Raw genomic sequence first — 18,158 nt, forward strand, 5'->3', positions numbered from 1 at the left:
GAGGTTGGTCTCACCTCATGCCTTCATGCGAAAAGACCAGGAGCTCTCTCTCTGGTATATGCGTACGTACCTCCCTTGTTTTTTTGACAAAAAAAATTAATTAAAATTAAATGAAGGACAGTGTTGCCCATTTATTAGGACTTTCTATTCGAGTTAAGAAGGTGGTAGCTGGAAATAGGGTAATTTTCAGATGCCATCTCATTACATCCCTTCACAATAATAAATATGGCTTTAATTATTAGGAAGGATTCCCCTTAATGCGTCTCCTAAGATCTCTTAATAAATCTTATTATAAACAAGACTTAAGGTTTTCCTTCTCTGTTTTTTTGTTTGGTTGGAGATGTTGTGTTCAATGGTTTCTTCTGTGATCAGAGAGATTTTGTGATCAAATCTCCCGAGGATGAGCGTCGATTAAAAAAAAAAATTACTACTAAGAACGGACTCTCCAATGATAAACAATTACTGTTTGAAGGGGATATGAATGTCGGCCATAGCGGAAATTTCCTTCCCGAAAAAGTCCCAAAGCGGAACTACCGGTGCAACACTGCAGCTGCTTTTCAACCTCGACCAACTATTACAGAACAAAGGACAAAAAGGCCGTCCGTCTGTCCTTCGCTGTTGGCGACGGAGAACTTTGCCCGCAGCCTGGGGGCTTCCGACCGATGGCGGCCGTAGGACTCTACGCTGGAGCTCTCTTCCTCGTCATCGCCCTCTACTGCGGACTCGACCCCTTGAAGCACAGCGCCATCTCCCAGTTCCCGCACTTCGAGGCTCACAAGGTGGATTTCCCGCCGTGGTCGGAAATCCCCCCTGTGGAAGACTCTGATAATCTGTTGCAGAAGTCGGAGATCAAGTTTCTGAATCAAATCCAGGGACCCGAGAGTATTGCGTTTGATCCCCAAGGACGTGGACCCTACACGGGTGTCGCTGATGGCAGGATTCTCTTTTGGAACGGCGATGCTTGGGAGGACTTTGCGTTTACTTTGCCAAACAGGTGATTGAATTTCGTTTGTTTCGTTTCTGGGTGTTTTCGTTCACTCTGTGTTGGCTCCTACTAGTCAACTCTGTTTGTGTCATTTGATTTTCCTTCTTATTTATTTCATTTCCGTGTTTCTTCTTCTTTAACCTTCTTAACATGACGTGACTCTACCGCGTGACATCTAATGAACAGAAGTTACACTAAAAAAATCTGTTTGCCAATTCTTGCAATCTGGTTTTGGCACTGCATTTTTAGAGAAAAAAGATAGTCTGGAATTGTGCTTTGACTTACTCTTGTCATTATAATGATTTCCATGTTTTGGTTTGTAATTGGAGATCGGAAGCAATTGTATTATTATACATTAAAAAACGCCTTTTTTTAAGTTTTACTTGTGACTTTATTTACATTGATCAGAGGAGCTTCACTTCAAATAAAGAAAAAAAATTCCTCGTTGTTGTCTCTCTCTGAGCATTTTGTTCTACTGTGCGTGCATTTCTGTATAATCTGTGTTAGTGAGATTAGTGCGATTTGCAACACCTTAGAGATGGAATTAGTCTTTCTTTTAAAGAAACTGCTAATTTAATATGTGCAAATGCAGCATAGCGTGCTCTACTCGCTGTTATTTTTGAGTGACATATTGGAAGTTTCATATAATCATGGGGAAAGTAAAATCAATTCTCATGGATAAGTGCTTCGGCTTTTTGTGAGTATGGTCTGATGATATAATCCTCTTCTTTTCGTAGTTGGACTGACATGATCTGGATATCCATGGGTTGTTGGTTTTCCCCTGAGGACCAGTAGTCCTAAGCTATTGCAATCCTGCTACTGTTTTCTTCTTTTGTGGGTAGCTTTTAACTTGAAGAACTAACTTGATTCCTGTCCAGGTTGACAGCCCATAGGTGCAGTAGTAGGAGCCTTAAAAATGTTTGTATATAAATTTTCAAGATATAAAGGACAAAGAGGACCATGAAGTCCCAAAAGAAAAGGAATAAAAAAACTCCTGTGTGTTCCTCTAGTTTTTCTGCAGAAAAAAAATTGTATGCAAACATCTTCTAATTGCTAATATTTGCTATGATATTATTCACAGGAAAATGCATCTTTTAAGTGTTACTTCCTTGCCTCTTTCTTCTTACATATTTATTTACTGTAGCTTAAAAACCCATGATATCTTGTTTCATGTCTCTGTCCAACTCATGCATCTACTTGACTGGTTTTGATATGCACTGAATGCATGTCTGGACTAAGGTATGTGTTTGCTGATTAGGTCAGCGATTTGTGATCCAAAGCCATCGCCTTTGAGCTACTTGAAGAATGAGCATATATGTGGGCGTCCACTGGGTCTTCGTTTTGACAAGAAAACAGGAGTCTTGTATATTGCTGATGCATATTTTGGGTTGATGAAGGTAGGGCCAGAAGGTGGGTTGGCAACATCACTGACCACTGAAGCAGAAGGGGTCCCACTAAGGTTCACAAATGATCTGGACTTAGACGATGAAGGGAATATCTATTTTACTGATAGCAGTACAATCTACCAGAGGAGGTGAGTTTTCTTTCAACAACTTATTTCATTCTCATGTTAAATTTGCGAACTCTACTTTTAAATAAATAAATAAAAATTCTGAACTTCTGTTGCAGTTTGAGCCAGTAGCCCAATAGATTTAGCTTAGCTACAGAAAAAAATGTAAGGTTTATAGATTCCCTCGTAAAGCAAGATTTTCATATTTTCACTGTTTGGTCCTCTAATGTCACAGTGAACCTGTTTCAATCATAGACATGTATTTATATGTTCCTGTAGTCATAAGAGTTGTTATGTTGTGTCTATTCATGCCATAATAGACAACTGTCAATGTTGTATGCTTGCAAGTTTGAAAGCATTTTGTTGCATCCTACTCAATGTATTCTTTGTGCAGATCGTGCAAACTAATCATTGCTGTTATGCTGCAAACTTCACACACTAACACTGCAAAATAAATCTGATAGTTATTTTTGTCCATTTGGCCTTGAAAGAAAGAAGAAAAACCTGTCTTGGTTGACTTTACTGATGACCTAAATGAGTACAAAGAAGCTTGAATACTGTTAAGTTGATACGTAAAATAAACTCTTGTAACTTTAGAGTAAAAAATACCCATGAGGTGCTGATTTAATATCTTGGCAACATTTATTGTTTCAGAAAATGTAGCATATGTTGAATCAATAAGATAGTGAAGCTTGCCCTCCTTGTCAGAATTTTGGACTGTTGCACTCCTTTTGATGTTCCCAATTGTTTGTTGGGTACTGGTAATTTGTACTTATGCATATGTATGCATTATATCTTTTGATTGCTCAACTGAGATCTCTGTTGCAAAGATAATGCTTGTCTGCACCATTGCTTTGTTGTAAGTACTTTTGTCTACTCTGGAAATGTCTCAAGCCTCAGCTATGTATTTCTAGTATTTGTTTTTTAACTGTTTTATTTCAAGCTCCATCCAACATTGTTTATGGTCACAGGAACTTCCTACAGTTAGTTTTTTCTGCAGAGGATTCTGGAAGGCTACTGAAGTACAATCCTATTACAAAAGAGACTATTGTTCTTAAGCGTAACCTCCAGTTTCCTAATGGGGTCTCAATGAGCAAGGACAAATCATTCTTCCTCTTTTGTGAAGGTTCCCTTGGCAAGTGAGTATCTTTCCCTGTGCTCTCTATTCCTATTCTTTCTTAAATAATCATGCTATCTATGCTAAAGGAAACTCTTGTTGTCATAATTCAAGTGTTCAAAAAAAAAAAAAAAGTTAGTTTTTTTGTAGTTATTGTTATTATTTCATGTTCATTGGACTGCTTACAGTTGTTTTCCCTTGTATTTGTGTAAATGTGATCAAATTTGTGTGTGAACTTCAACTACAATGAACTAAGAGAATGGCACTGGGTAGCTATAGTTTTGTTAATAGATGATCTGGCTTTGCCCCTGCTTGAAATTCTACCATGGTATTTAAACTACAATGACATAAAATTATATTAGACCCAATATCAGAATCCTTTTGACACTATTTTTCCTCTGAATCGTAGGCTAACCAGATACTGGTTAAAAGGAGAAAAGGTTGGAACCTCAGAGACATTTGCCATCCTACCTGGGTTCCCAGACAATGTTAGAACCAATGAAAAGGGTGAGTTTTGGCTTGCAATCCATTGTCGGCGCAGCCTGTACTCGTACATTTGTGGTCTTTATCCAAATTTCAGGAAGTTTTTGCTCAAGCTTCCCATATCAGCCAAGATGCAATATTTGCTCACCGTAGGAGGCCGGCCCCATGCAATAATCCTGAAGTACAGCCCAGATGGAGAAATATTACGAGTTTTGGAGGACAAGCAGGGGAAGGTGGTTAGAGCTGTCAGTGAAGTGGAGGAAAAAGATGGGAAATTGTGGATAGGATCCGTTTTGATGCCCTTCATTGTTGTTTACTAATTGAAATTCAGTAATCTTGTCTATGAGATTTCACACCAGCACAATGAGTAAGTTTTTGGTAGAAGTTGTTTGATCTTTGTATTATTCAATACCTTAAAAAACTGTGATACTTTTTTCTTTATTTTCTGAGATTTAGTTTTTTTTTTTTCATATTTTTATAGTTTCCAAACATGCCATTGAAGTCTGGGACTGTGGCAAACATTTCATACCTCATGAAACTCACTTTTCCTTCAATTTTTTCCTTTGATTCGAGTACTTGAACAAATCCTCGAGCTGAAATTGGTTTTTATTCAGAAGATTATTGAAGTCTCAATGGGTCTCATTCATGGAATCATTCACAAAAGTAAATAAAAAATAAATCCTAATCAAGCTTAGTTGGCTCCTGTAGTCATTCTCCAATTTTTTAATACCCAACGTTCTGAAAATTCAAATTCTAATAAGACTTGTTCTTTTTTTTTTTTTTATAAAAAATTTTAGTCAAATTGTAAAACTTTTTATTAAAAAACTATATAATAAAAAATAAGAATGCATTTAGTTATAAAGTAAATTTGTTAAAAGTAGTAAAAAATATTATTAAAAATATTTTTAGATGAATGAAAATTTCAAGTTTGGAAAGAAGAATTTACATTTTATTAATTGTAATTATTTTATTTATTTAACACTTTTTGGTGTAATTTTAGCACTTTTTAAACTACAGTTTGGTTCCCGGTAAAAACAGATGGTGGCCAGACTGCTACAGCTTAAGCGAGGAAATACGTACTATTCAGAGAGCTTACTGTTACTCATTGATGGCCGATCAGCGGCGTTGTTGATGGATTCCGGGTGCCGCCATTCCGGCAATAAATTTCTTCGTTCCTGGCATCTAGCGCACTTGTTTTCCACCCGTACTTTTTTCTTTTTTTTCAGCTCGTCAAAGATGGAAGGAGGCTGGTCTTTCTAGCTTTAAAGAGATGAAGCTTCATCCCTGCCGTTTAATCTTAGCAGTTCGAAGATTTATCCAACTTTTTGAAAATTTCCAATGATGGGTACCTTCGTACCTTTCCCATCTGCCATTTATTTGTTCAACAACCTCTCCTCGCTGTCAGAAGGTTGAAGTTTGACGCTTTAGGGAGAGAAATCCTAATTTATTACGTTTACACAAAAGGGTCGGCAGGAGTCTTGTGAAAGACCCTTAAACCGTTGTTCCGTTTCCTCTGAAAAGAAAAACAAATGTCTGTTTACTTTTATAGGCGGATCCATTCTCCAGATTTCCGAATCTCTCAAAAGGTGTTCAGTTTAGTTTTTCTTCTTGGTAACTGATCAAAAGCTGTCTCTTCTATAAGTTTGGGTTCCTCGGTATTGGCCCTCCCTTCTGGCTTGATGCAGATACTTCCACGTTTCGTTTCTTTTGCCAGGTACGAACGAGATTGCCTCCCTCTCTGATCGTTTTCATCATTATTTTCGATATTTGCATATGGGTTGGAAGTAATTTTCGAGCAATTGATATTTGCATCAGTGTTTGAGATGGACTCTCTTTAATGTATTCTACTGTTTGTCTTTTGGCGGTATGATCAAATCCTTTGCTGAGTACGAATTGAGGTCATGTAGATAGATCATTTCGCGTGCTAATGGGTGGATATAATTCATAAGAGTTTGCATGCAGAAGCTTGGCTCCAGAGGGGATGGATGTAAAATGTGAAGAAAAGGGGAGAAGCTCTCCCTTTTGGTCGTCCCAGTACTAATCGGGGATCTCGACAATATCGCATGCAAGCAAGAGGGTTAGACTGGTTCATGTGAAAAGAGAAGACCGATGAACCAGTAGAGGAATCTCAAAGAGCATCAAACTATTCATTCAAAGGAGTTGTAGCTGCTTCTCCGAGCTGGAAAAGGGAGGACTTTCTTCTGGAAATTCTTCAATATGCTACTAGTGACTGTAGAAGCTGAATTTGAGATCACAAGTTGTATATATAATTGTAAGTCTTATAATCGTAAACGGGGAACAGTCACGTCCTGAGAATCAAAACATATTGTGATAGCAAAGAAGGCTAACCATCTATTGGGCGCCTACCTTCCATCTGTTTGGATTGGTAAGTTCATCTGTTTGCATCTTCTAGAGAACAACTTTCTTGTTTCTATATTTGTTTTTATGAAACACCGAAAAGGTTGGTTTGATTTAGAATCTTTTAAGTGGGCATGTTTAAAAAGACACTTTTATTTTTTTTGCTTAAAGTTTGATTCTATCCATTCTATTGGTTGGGTTTGTAGGTGAAACTAGAAAGATATCTTCCTTGTAATTCTCCTACTGGAAAGTCCTATTTGCAATTGCATATCTATGGTTTTCTTACATGTATTAGGACATATTTTGTTTTTCTCAAATAAGAGGTTGGGGTCTTTATTTTCTTCTGCTCAGATGTTCAAATCAGTCCACCATTTGCAAAAGATGGTTTCCATTTGAATTACTGAGAAAAAAGTGGCTCGTGGTTCTCTCTTAGATGCAAATATGGAGAACCATAAAAATAAGGAATTGCGAGACAGATTAGACAAGGCCCTCTCATCACCCAATCTGATGGATGAGAAGTCTATCCGGGAGCTTGTTAGGGACCAGCTCTGCCGCTCATCTGCTTGTGGAACTGAAGGTTGGTAGAACATTTAGACTCCTCCCTGCTTTATTTTCTTGTCTTCACATTTGATTCATTCTTTGTTTCCTTTTCTCTTAAATTTTCTTAGTTATGATATGAGAGATATGCACAACATTTTGACATTATTTTTATACAAGATATTGTAGAGGAGGTGTTAAAAAGACGCACTGCTGAAGTGTCAAAATTTCTTCAAATGTTGAGAAGTGCTTCAGGAAACAACAAGGACTCCTCAAGGACTCTCAAAACAACAGAAAACGATTGGAAGGTGCTTTATTCTGAAAATTTATTTCTTATATTTCATGTTACTTTTTCCATGAGATAGACACCAGCTTATAATTTTTTAACTTTCCAGTTAAAACAAGACAATGATCAACTCCGTGTTATGTACCGAGAAGGTCCTCAGGGCACACCCTTCCATTCACTATTAGCTGAAGGCTATGTGGATGGACCTATTGATGTTTGTAAGTTATGATATAGTATGCATACAAATAATTGCACACAATTACACGGAGAGCCTAAGATTTTGTTATTCATATATTGCTTTTTTCTTTTTTTTTGCATGAAAACCTTACGATATTACTGGAAGTCACTCTTATTGGTTAACTTTGAATCTTTCAGGTTTATGCGTTTCATGGGAGTCTACACTCTATAAGAAATGGTGAAGGATTTCTCTCTTTTCTTTCTTTTCTTTTGCTTTCCTGTTTTTTTTTTTTTTTCTATTGTTATATTTAAGAGAATAGGTTGCTTAACAAAGAGTATGGAAATGGCTATCCTTTCTATTTCATTGTTGCAGATTTGAGCTTAAAGATATTGAATTTTCATTAAATTTCTAATGGCTCATAACCCTATAATTTTGTTGTTTAGAAACTGCTGAATTTATATTGACAGATCGTGTGTCAAACCTCTGCTCTCTGTTCTTACTTTCAAGGGCAGCTAAGTGATGATTTGTGCACTGTTGTCCATCATCTAATGGGTACTTTTTCGTCTTTCCTACCATGACCCTTATTCCAAGTAATCCTACTACCTCACTCTAGAGCAGAACCTTGGGAGGAGAAATCAGCTAATCTTCATCATCCTGACAAGTGCATATTTGATTTCCATACAAGTGAAACCCTATTCTGCCTTTTGAATAGTCTTGCAACTCACCATGTGCTAGTCACAGCAGAAAATTTTCTTCAATTTCAGCTAGTAGCTTTCAACTATCTTACATGTTGCTGACAATTTCCATTACAGGTGGCCGCAATTCACTATTCCACCTTTTAAAATTATTACATCAGCCTCTTTGCAAAAAGTCTGCACCGGTGAAGAGATTTCTTTAGTGAGGTTAGGCCTACTAAAAATTACTCGTTTAGAAGTTCAAAATGTTTCACCTTGGGGTTTTGATTTTTTTACTAACTCTTTGAAAGAAAGGGTGAAGGTCCCGTGGCCAGTTTCAGCAAGAGAGGCTGTAGTGCATTATTTTGAGCTAGAGTATTTTGAAGAAGATCTCATAATCGTTCTTATCAATACGGTAATGATGTTTTATAATTGTCTGGTATCTTTGTTGATCAACAATAACAAAAGATAAGGATTACTTTTCATTTTGTGGTGTCTCTAAGTTGATACATTTTTGTTACTATTTTGTTACTTTTTGATAGGTCTCTGATACAGAGGAGATTGATTTCAGAACACATGGGTTCTCGTCTGACAAAATTCCTGAGGCAAATGATACTGTGCGGATAGGTTTGGTTGGTGGTTTTGCTCTACAGAAAGTGAATTCAAATAGAAGCTACTTTAGGTAAGTTCTTCTTCACCGCTCTAACATTGTGTCCATGTTTATCAGAATCTGTAACGTGTATGTGGAGTGTGTATAATAGAGTTAGGATGTCAAATTTTGGAACTTGCTAAGCTATCAGTATCAAAAGTATATGTGATATGTATCTAGCAGCATTCAGAATGGATGCTTCCATATGGTTAATGTGCATGACTGTTTACTTAATTTGTCATTAATTCCAGAGTCCGAATGTTGTCAATGTGGGGGGTTTTGGTTTTATTTGTTGGCATCATTCAGAATGTATGTTTGTATTCGATAGAATTCAAAATGCTTGTCTCTGTATATTTGTGTGTGCATGCTTATGTTAGTTTTCATGAGGTCATTGTTCCGTTACTTTTCCTGATTTATCACAAATCCAATGAATCTGTTATGTTTCTTTCTACCTCGATAGAACTTGTATATTCTTTTTCATTATCGCTTCACTCACGGTCCTCTGGAGAAACTAATTCTTTTCAAGAATCTTCTTGTTATTACTCTACACAGGACAATAGCAAATATTGATATCAAGATAGATTTTGTCCCACCAGCACTTATTAACTTCATCTCAAGGCAGCTCATTGGGAGTGGCTTTAAACTATATCAAAAGGTAGCTCTTTCATGCCAACAGCATTTCACAATGTCTTGTTGAGAATACCAATTCATCATGACAAGATTATTCAATTGTTAATGGAAACTTTGTAAGCTTGTTTGGTTAACCTCCTGTGACGGCTGCTTCAGGTTGTTGCATCTGTGGCCAGTGGCGATGACAGTTTCAGGAAAGCCTTGGAGGAGGAACTCATGTATATTCGCATTCGAGAAGCTTTAAATTTCCCCAATAAAGAACCAAATATCTCAAAAATATTGGATCATGAAAAGCCTTCAAATTGTTTAACTGAAAAACCAGAAGAATTTATTGCTGAAGGAACCAAATATGAAAACTCACAGGCGAACCTAACACCCATGACGGATCAGACAGTAATAACTGAAATAATAGAAGAAGAGACTTTACCAGCAATCCCTGTTGACAAGAATCAACATATAGATCAGCTTTCAACCAAATCATCAGTCATAAGCTGTGAGGCAAGCAAAGAGAAAGGTTTTATTAGTCCCCAAGTGGAATGGGCTCTGGGTGTATTAGACAGAGCTATTACTTTTTTTGGGGAACATGGAAACACTGACACGGAGCCATCTTACAAGGAAAGGGAGGAGGTTGCTTCTATCAATTCTTCTCATAGTGACAAAGTTTCTAAACTCGATTCAGGAGATGAAGCAGAAATGGATGAAGAGGAAAAACCTCCTGATGAAACAGAGGATACTTTTTCCTTTCCTATTGTCAGGTAATTCCTGCGCCAATAGTTTTTCAGTTGCAAAGGGTTTCCTATTTGAATGACTATTTTTTTATGTTATTTAAAAAATGAATATTTTATTCTACCCATATGTTTCTGAAACTAACTGCTTAAGATTAGGATTTTTTTAACTGAGTAAAACAAACATTTTTCTGCAATTCGTTGGGCCTTAGCTCCATATATTGATGGGGCCTTGGAACAGATTTTGGTTGCTGAACGACCCGAATATGTTAAATGAATTTTACAGTGGATTGATGGACCTCCTTGCTTAATTTTGTTATTGTTCTGCTCACAGAGACTCTCCATTGAAGGAAAGTAAGAACTTGCAAAATGGCTTTTCATTGACAAAGGAAAACCACAAACTTTCGAAAAGTGAAGAAGGCAAATTGGAATCTTCCCATGATGGGCTGGACAGTGCCAAAGCTGATTCTGAAATTGCAGCAATGTCAAAAGGTATGAATGGAATCGAGGCTGCTGATACCTATGAGAGTCACAACAAGGGCGAGGAAGAGAAATTCAATCAAAAGCCCAAGAAGCAGAGACTGTGCTGCTTCTGGCTGCAGCCATATGTAAAATCAGGGTAGAATACTGGGAAGTTAGAACTTTCGACAGACGTTTTTTTGTCAAACAACAAGTATGTAGCATGAGAAGGCTTGTAGAATGGGAAAAAAAAAAAAAAAACCACAGTTCAGATGTCATACTAGTTTTCTAGAGAAACCAACATTGCTTAATTAAGGCTGCAGTATATCCGGTTGGATTTTTTCTGTCGCAGAAACCATCATGGACGAATTAGTGTTTTGGCAACTGCAGTGCACTGAAACGTCAAACTGCTTGGATTTAAGTGCAGAAAGATTGAAAACTGCGACTTCCCGAAAAAACAAAATCTAAAAAGAAGAGAAAATCCATTTAGACAAGTGAAAATCTAAAGATGGGGAGAAAAGTGAGACAGCAAAAAATCAATATCCAGTTGCAAGTCCACCTTGCAGACGAACAGTAAAAGACTTTGTATGCTGTAGTCACAAATTGGTAATCAGTCTGTGACTTTTGAATCTTCAATAATATTCTACGTCACAGTATACGTCAATGCGTTCTCAGTTGTTACCCTCTTACGGTGAAAACCAATTAAAGCACTTCAGACATCTAATCTGTTTTTGCTATTTCCTGTTTCCACGACTCCATGGCGCTCTAATCCGTTTTTACATCGTCGCCTCCGAGAAACCAAGCAACCAACGCAAATATCAAAGTTGTAGAAAGAATTTTGATGGAGAAATAGCCCACTTTGGAATTTGTCAAAGTTTGTTATGATCGAAACTGTTCACCCCGTAGAAGAGGTAACTTCGTCGTTCAAGCATCGGTGGATACAGAGCAATGTGGAAAAGCACGAACCCAACTTTCAGTTTTTAAAGTGACTTGACCGAAGGGTCTTCGGGTCGAGTTAATCAAGTATAAAAGTTGTTTGTCGTCTTCCAGGTCGTCAAGTTTTGATCAAGGGCCCAAGCTGCGTGGTGCGTCTCTTCAAACTACAGATCGTTAGTCTCAACGAAGGACCAAGCTGCAGGTTTTTTATTTTAAGAAGAAAAAAAACAGACTTTTTGGTTGTTTACGTACGTACGTCTTAGAACAAAAACGGAAAACGCCTACCAACTCCCGAGAAGGGAAGGATCTCCACTCAGAAGCCAGACGGAGAAAAACATCCCGAAAAATGGCGACGGATGTAGCAACTATGTTATAATCCTCCTTCTCTTCTACTACTACTGTATTAGCTGCCATAAATGCTGCCTTTAATATTCTAAACCTTGCTCCAGGATACAGATAAAGAACACGTCTTGCTTCAGTGTCTTATTTATTTGCTGCTGTGTCTGGCATAGGACACGTCCTACTTCAGTGTATATGAGTAGACACTTCACAGTGGCAGCAACTTTGAGAGGATCCAAGACAGAAAAAACAAAAGTAAGGTCTCTTAATTTCAAAAAGAAGGGCACTCTTCACAGCTTTTTGAGCCAACACGCACTGTTTAAGTCCATCTTTTTCTAATTCACAATCATTCTAACCCATCTTCTCATAGGAAACAAACCTAACTTTTTCCGGTTTAATTGATCCCTTGATTCATTGGCCTGAAACAAACCGTCAGAAAGATCAATTCTCTCTTTCTCCTTTTTCCGGTTTAATCGATCCCTTGATTCAATGGCTGGCAAAACGGCAGCGGATGCAGCAAGTATGGTCGGCGAGGCAGCTCTAAATGGCTTGTCTCAGGCACTCACCCCTACCATCCAGGAAAAGCAGCTTAAAAGGTTGAAAATATCTCTCTTGGGAGTTCAATCTCTGTTCAATAAGGCTGAAACTCAGCAGTTCACAGAGAAATCTGCGCGATCTTGGGTGGGCGACCTTACAGGGTTGACTTACGACATGGCGGACATCGTCGATGAGATGAACTACGAACTTCTTCGGTTGCAGTTGGAGGACAGAAATAAATCCGATGAAGAACAGGTACAAACCTTAATCTCTCCTCTGAATAAAGTTGTCGGTGCAGTTGAAAATTATTATTTTACTGATCAAATAGCACCCAAGATAAAAGAGGTCTTCAAGAATTGGGAAGAAATTGTTAAATACGGGAATGACATTTAATTGAGAGAAGGTATTGAAATGAACCCACCTGAATCATTTGCTTCTGGGAGCTCTCCTTCATTTGACTCAGTCAGCACTGCTGCTAGTTTATTTGGGTAAGCTCTCAGCCAACCAGTTCTACCGCTGTTAATACTAAGAGAATTTTTAGGTTTTTACCAAATTTTAAAATTTTAATTAGATAAATAATTTGAACTTATTTAAAAGAATACCCAATTTTGACTGATCAACTATACATATGTACACTCAAAAGGTAACTCGCAGGCTGGTTATGTGTCACTATGTCATCATAGTGAGTCGATTGACACGACATGTCATCACCCATGTAACATGCCATGTCATTTAATTTTTTTAAAAAATTTAAATTTATAAATATTTTAAATCGATGATAAAAAGGTATTACATGGATGATGATGTGGTTTACCATGTTATATTTTAAACTGTTTTTTTGTCATTTAATGATGTGGCATCCTACATGGGCGATGACGTGTTTGTAAGATGATGAGTTAGTTGACATGTCATTTGACTTACCAAGTATTGATGTGGCATGATGATGGAGCGACATGTGACCGGTCAAAGTCTACGTGTCACCTTTGATTAACCGATCAAAGTTGGGCATTTTTTAAAATAAGTTCAAACGGTTTTCATTTATCTAATTGAGTTTTAAAAATAGGGTAAAAACCTAAATTTCCCTTAATACTACTACTTAGTTCATTTGGTTTGGGTTCTCTCTCTGTCACTTCTTCTAAGCCTTCTAATCTTTTTGATTCCACTTCCCAGCCTGGCAATTCTACAACTGCAAGTTTGTATGGTTCAAGTTCCCAGTCTGCTGGTTCTACTTCTAGCATATTTGGTTCTAGTTCACAGCCTGCAAGCTCTACTGCAAGCATATTCGGTTTTGGCTCTCAGCGTGCCACTGCTACTGCTAGTATATTCGGTTCAAGTTCTCAGCCTGCCAGTTCTTGTCCTAGCATATTTGGTACAAACTCTCAGTCTACCACTTCTACCAGTAACCTATTTGGTTCTAGTTCACAGCATGCCAATTCTATCAGTAGTGTATTTGGTTCTACTTCTAGCATATCTGGTTCTAGTTCACAGCCTGCAAATTCTAACAACACTGGCATATTTGGTTTAAATTCGCGGCCAGCCTCTTCTGTTTATGCTTTTGCCTCTTCTTCACGCTCACCGTCGACGGGATTTTCTTTTGGCTTCTCTACCACTTCTACCAGTAACATATTTGGTTCTAGTTCACAGCATGCCAATTCTACCAGTAGTGTATTTGGTTCTACTTCTAGCATATTTGGTTCTAGTTCACAGCCTGCAAATTCCAACACTGGCATATTTGGTTTAAATTCGCGGCCAGCGTCTTCTGTTTTTTCTTTTGACTCTTCTCCACGCTCACCGTCGACGGGATTTTCTCTTGGCTTCTCTATTATGCCTACTGGAAACCGGCCACTTACATTTGGATCTTCTTCCATATCTCCTACAAGCTCATTTAATTCATCTACATCTGGTACCTCTACAATTCCATTTTCTTCAGGCCGCTCTATGTTTCAAATGTCTAGTGTTCCTGTCAGTTTTGGAGCTGCTTCCCCTTCAAATGATCGGATGAATGTCGAGGACACAGTCCAAGCCTCTACTATGCAAGCTGTGTCATCATTTGGTCAACCAGCTAGTTCACACTCCCCTTTTATGTTTCCTTCCACGTCTGTTCAATCTGGTGGGCAACGGGTCTTTCTGTTTGATGGGCTGGCAGCTCCACAGAACTCATCATCTCGCTTTGCAGCTGCGGCAGGTAATCTAGAAGTAGCACCTGGAAGAAGCTTTTCACCGGAGACTGCAAGCACTGATAAGTCCAACCGGAAAATGTTTAGAATTAGAAGAGACAGGCACCGAAGAAAATAAGGAAGTTTGCATGACAAATGTGAGATTAGGTTGTGGAGACTGGTGCTTTGTGCTTCAATCTCAACCTGTTGAGAACGTTGAAGCCAACCGTTTTGTTAAGGCTGAGAGAGGACTGCCTACCTGCTTCCTCTGTATTGCTGTCTGTTTCTGGGTTATGACGAGGAGCAAGCAATTGGTATTTCAGTGGCTTTAAAATTGGTAGCCTCCATTATTTTCACTTGATCTTTTACTGTCTCTTATAAAATTTGTGGCCTCGTGTACCTTCTGGGTCATACTTGTCTCAATTTTGGTTAAGTTTTGTAGTGAGAGAATCAAGAAACTAGTTGGTGTTTAAAGTCAGCTTTTAAGGGAGAAAATTGGATGAATTCGGCTGGGGTGAGTGACCTGCTGTCGAGCAGTTTTTTTTTTTTTTTTAATGTGTAACATAGAGAACCTCAAACTTTCTGTATCTGTATAATATTATCATCTTATCGCTTTATACCTTACCTTTTGGTTCTTTATGAAGTTGGTTTGTTACTAGTTTCATAATAATTACAGCATGAGCTCGGGTTTGTTTCCTCCAAAGGTGACAGTAAAAGGGCTGAGAATGCTTCTTACAATCTTTAAAAGCAAGCTGTTTGTCGTTTCATCTGGACACTTTCAAGATATACGATTTGTGTACAGAGGTTGTTGAAGGGCTATAATACTGAAGGAGAAAGGCGAGGGCTTGCATTTGCATAAAAGATGTTCGCAATTGGAAGAGAAGGATATGAAAAGCACTCTCCACTGAAATCAGATGAGAGAATTTTTTCAGTTTCCACTTGTAAGTTTCGGCCATTGGTGACAGTGAGCCAAGGCCTGACCCTCGAAAAACTTTCTTTTTATGTTTAATTAAACACAAGGATCCGAACAAATAAAACTAGCATACAAACCAAGAAAATGACAGACTCTGTGTAATCAATCAGTCAATCACTCTGCTCCCCTCATCCGTCTCTTCCCCTTGCTCTCTTTCCTAAACCCTTTTTGAGTCTCTTGGCCCCTGCTTCCTCTCAGGAGGACCTATTGACGTCTCTAGCTCGTCTTTTCCTATGGCTCTGCTGTAGCAGGCTGGGTTAGAGATTGAAAATGCTAATGCAGAGAAGCTTTACGGATTTGTCTTTTGTATCCTTGTGCGTGGTGGATATGGGATTCCTCTCCTTCTCGTCATGTCCTTTTCTGTTTTCAATCGCTTCATCTCTGTTATTATTTGCTTTTTAGATTTAAAGTTATGGATCTGAATCCACAATTAAAACCAAAAAACACTCTCGGAATTTGAAGACCAGGAACCATGTCAGAAGGTTTCGAATTCTTCTTCGTCCCAATGATGCTGAAAAGATCTTTCTTAGTAAGTTCAATCTTGCTCAATGATGCTGAAACTCAGCAGTTCACATAGGAATCTGCACAATCCTGGGTGGAGAACATCGTCCATGAGATGAACATCTTACAAACCTTACTCTCTCTTCTAAATAAAGTAGTTGGTGAAAATTATTATTTTACTGATCAAATAGCACCCAAGATAAAAAGAGGTCTTAAAGAATTGGGAAGAAATTGTTAAATACGGGAATGACATTAAATTGAGAGAAGGTACGGGTGGATCAACACTCCGTGATATTCAAAAGAGAAAAGAAACTGCTTCTTTTGTTGATAAAAATCGTATATTTGGACGGGAGACTGATAAGGAGAAGATAATATTATTTTTTGGAATCGGATGTAAGTTGGCTTACAATGATTATGCTCAATTCGATTTGAAAGTGTGGGTTCATGTGTTGCATGACTTTGACCGTGTAAAAGTGACCAAATCAATAATTGAATCAATAGGGAGTCCTAAAAAAGAGATAAGAGCCAATGCAATGCCGCCTCCAAGAGTTAGTAAAAGATAAGAAGTTATTACTAGTGCTAGATGATGCGAGGATAGAAAACCTTGAGGATTGGGAGACTCTTTTAGAGCCTTTAATTAGATCTGTAAAAAAAGGAAGCAAAATTATTGCAACAACACGAAGTGAAGAAGTGTGTAGGAGCATGGGATCATGTCATTGTATTTACGGGTTAAAGAGGTTATCAGCTGAAGATTGTTGGACTATCCTTAAAGAAAAGGTGTTTGGTTATAGTGGTAATGCTAAAGAACAATCAAACTTGGAAAGATTACGGGTGAAAGTGGTGGAGAAGTGTCAGGGTTTACTATTGGCTGCAAACATGTTTGGTGGATTGTTAGGTACCATCCATGTTGATAAATGGGAGAGATTATTAGAAAGTGAAATTTGAAAATTGCCAAAAACCAAACTTTACATACACCCTGCATTGATTGTCAGCTACCTCTGTTTGGATCCACATCTAAAATGTTGTTTCACATATACTGCCACCTGTTTCGTAGATAAAGATTTTTTAAGAAGGAAATGATCCGCTTATGGATGGTAGAAGGTTTTATTGAGGCTAATAAAAGTGACCAGATGGAAGACAATTTGGTTGCCAAACATTTTCTTAAAAGTCTTTATGATGAACCTCACGAGTCTAGTATTTATGTGATGCATGACCTTATTCGCGAGGTTGCAGAGGTAATCATGGGGAATATTTCTTTCAGAATCCAAGGAGAGATTGGAACAAAAAGGCCAACTGAAGAGACTAGACATATATCGATATTCAAAACCATGGACCAAACACTATTGAACAAAGTAGCCAAAGCCAAGAGCTTTCGCACATTTTCAGTAGATTATGAAAGCAGTGATGTAGTATCGAAGAAAATAATCTACCATTTTGTGTGTTTGTGTGTTTTACATCTAATCTTTGATACGGGAAATTCCCAAGTCAATTAGTAATTTGAAACATCTACGATATCTTGATCTAAAATCCTCTGCTATAGAAAGCCTGCCAAATTCCACTTGTGACCTCTATTATTTGCAAACACTAGATTTATGTGGTTGCAACTATTTGGTTGAGTTACCAGGAAGTATTGGAAGTCTCATTAATCTACAATATCTCATGTTGAGTTTGTACTGGATTACAGATACTTCCATATTCTTTATGTAAATTGGAGAAGTTGCAAGAAATTGACCTTTCAGGGTGTCAATAGTTTAGGGTGTTACCAACAAACGTAGGCAACCTGGATCTACTAAGAACGAGTGTATGAAAACTACCAGACTCCATTTGTAGGATGTAAAATCTTCAATCACTACATCTTATACATTGTGAGAAGTTGTCAAAGCTACCAAAAGATATGCGTAATCTAATCAGTTTACAATCCTTTGAAATAGAGGAAGAACTCTTGAAGACATCGTTGCTGCCAAGAATTGAAAAGTTCACTTATATTTGTTTACTCGAGAATTACTCCATCACAAACAACAGTGGAATAGGACGGTTAAATCTCTTGATAAACTTTCACAAGCTTGGCATAACCAACCTTGAGAATGTGAAAAACGTGGAAGAGGCAAGGACAACAAATTTAAAG

General features: G+C 37.8%; 3 protein-coding genes across 5 annotated transcripts; all 3 read left to right on the plus strand.

Moving 5' to 3' along the window:
• Positions 1-493: 493 nt before the first annotated feature.
• On the plus strand, positions 494-4,565 carry LOC137948192 (protein STRICTOSIDINE SYNTHASE-LIKE 3-like). Its single transcript, XM_068794187.1, has 4 exons — positions 494-994; positions 2,244-2,519; positions 3,467-3,634; positions 4,022-4,565. Exons 1-4 carry the CDS (start codon positions 663-665, stop codon positions 4,413-4,415), a joined length of 1,170 nt encoding a protein of 389 aa, XP_068650288.1. The 5' UTR covers positions 494-662; the 3' UTR covers positions 4,416-4,565.
• A 594-nt stretch (positions 4,566-5,159) lies between these two features.
• LOC137948348 (uncharacterized) lies at positions 5,160-10,908 on the plus strand. Of its 3 annotated transcripts, none has more exons than XM_068794414.1 (12): positions 5,160-5,809; positions 5,911-6,481; positions 6,805-7,030; positions 7,171-7,298; positions 7,386-7,494; positions 7,652-7,691; positions 8,267-8,356; positions 8,444-8,543; positions 8,671-8,810; positions 9,330-9,432; positions 9,564-10,162; positions 10,467-10,908. In XM_068794414.1, exons 3-12 carry the CDS (start codon positions 6,895-6,897, stop codon positions 10,753-10,755), a joined length of 1,734 nt encoding a protein of 577 aa, XP_068650515.1. In that variant the 5' UTR covers positions 5,160-5,809; positions 5,911-6,481; positions 6,805-6,894; the 3' UTR covers positions 10,756-10,908. The 3 variants fall into 3 exon arrangements, with proteins under 3 accessions (XP_068650515.1, XP_068650514.1, XP_068650516.1); XM_068794413.1 differs by having other exon boundaries at positions 6,058-6,481; XM_068794415.1 differs by having other exon boundaries at positions 6,058-6,481; positions 7,180-7,298.
• Positions 10,909-12,177: 1,269 nt separating this feature from the next.
• LOC137948820 (nuclear pore complex protein NUP62-like) lies at positions 12,178-15,137 on the plus strand. Its single transcript, XM_068794997.1, has 2 exons — positions 12,178-12,658; positions 13,574-15,137. The coding sequence occupies exons 1-2, from the start codon at positions 12,356-12,358 to the stop codon at positions 14,696-14,698; spliced, it is 1,428 nt and encodes a 475-aa protein (XP_068651098.1). The 5' UTR covers positions 12,178-12,355; the 3' UTR covers positions 14,699-15,137.
• The last annotated feature ends 3,021 nt before the right edge of the window (positions 15,138-18,158 follow it).

This window comes from Aristolochia californica, unplaced genomic scaffold (genome assembly GCF_029961685.1).
Source record: "Aristolochia californica isolate CCGP_79_NKW_82.1479 unplaced genomic scaffold, dmAriCali1.0.hap1 SCAF_13, whole genome shotgun sequence".
In the NCBI taxonomy this organism is placed as follows: Eukaryota; Viridiplantae; Streptophyta; class Magnoliopsida; order Piperales; family Aristolochiaceae; genus Aristolochia; species Aristolochia californica.

Coding starts and splice junctions, on each gene's coding strand:
- LOC137948348 (XM_068794414.1), top strand. CDS start 6,895: ATGGAGAACCATAAAAATAAGGAATTGCGAGACAGATTAGACAAGGCC. Junction 7,495..7,651: donor GGATGGACCTATTGATGTTT/GTAAGTTATGAT, acceptor TGAATCTTTCAG/GTTTATGCGTTTCATGGGAG. Junction 10,163..10,466: donor TTTTCCTTTCCTATTGTCAG/GTAATTCCTGCG, acceptor TTCTGCTCACAG/AGACTCTCCATTGAAGGAAA.
- LOC137948192 (XM_068794187.1), top strand. CDS start 663: ATGGCGGCCGTAGGACTCTACGCTGGAGCTCTCTTCCTCGTCATCGCC. Junction 995..2,243: donor GCGTTTACTTTGCCAAACAG/GTGATTGAATTT, acceptor TTTGCTGATTAG/GTCAGCGATTTGTGATCCAA. Junction 3,635..4,021: donor TGTGAAGGTTCCCTTGGCAA/GTGAGTATCTTT, acceptor TCTGAATCGTAG/GCTAACCAGATACTGGTTAA.
- LOC137948820 (XM_068794997.1), top strand. CDS start 12,356: ATGGCTGGCAAAACGGCAGCGGATGCAGCAAGTATGGTCGGCGAGGCA. Junction 12,659..13,573: donor ATAAATCCGATGAAGAACAG/GTACAAACCTTA, acceptor TCCACTTCCCAG/CCTGGCAATTCTACAACTGC.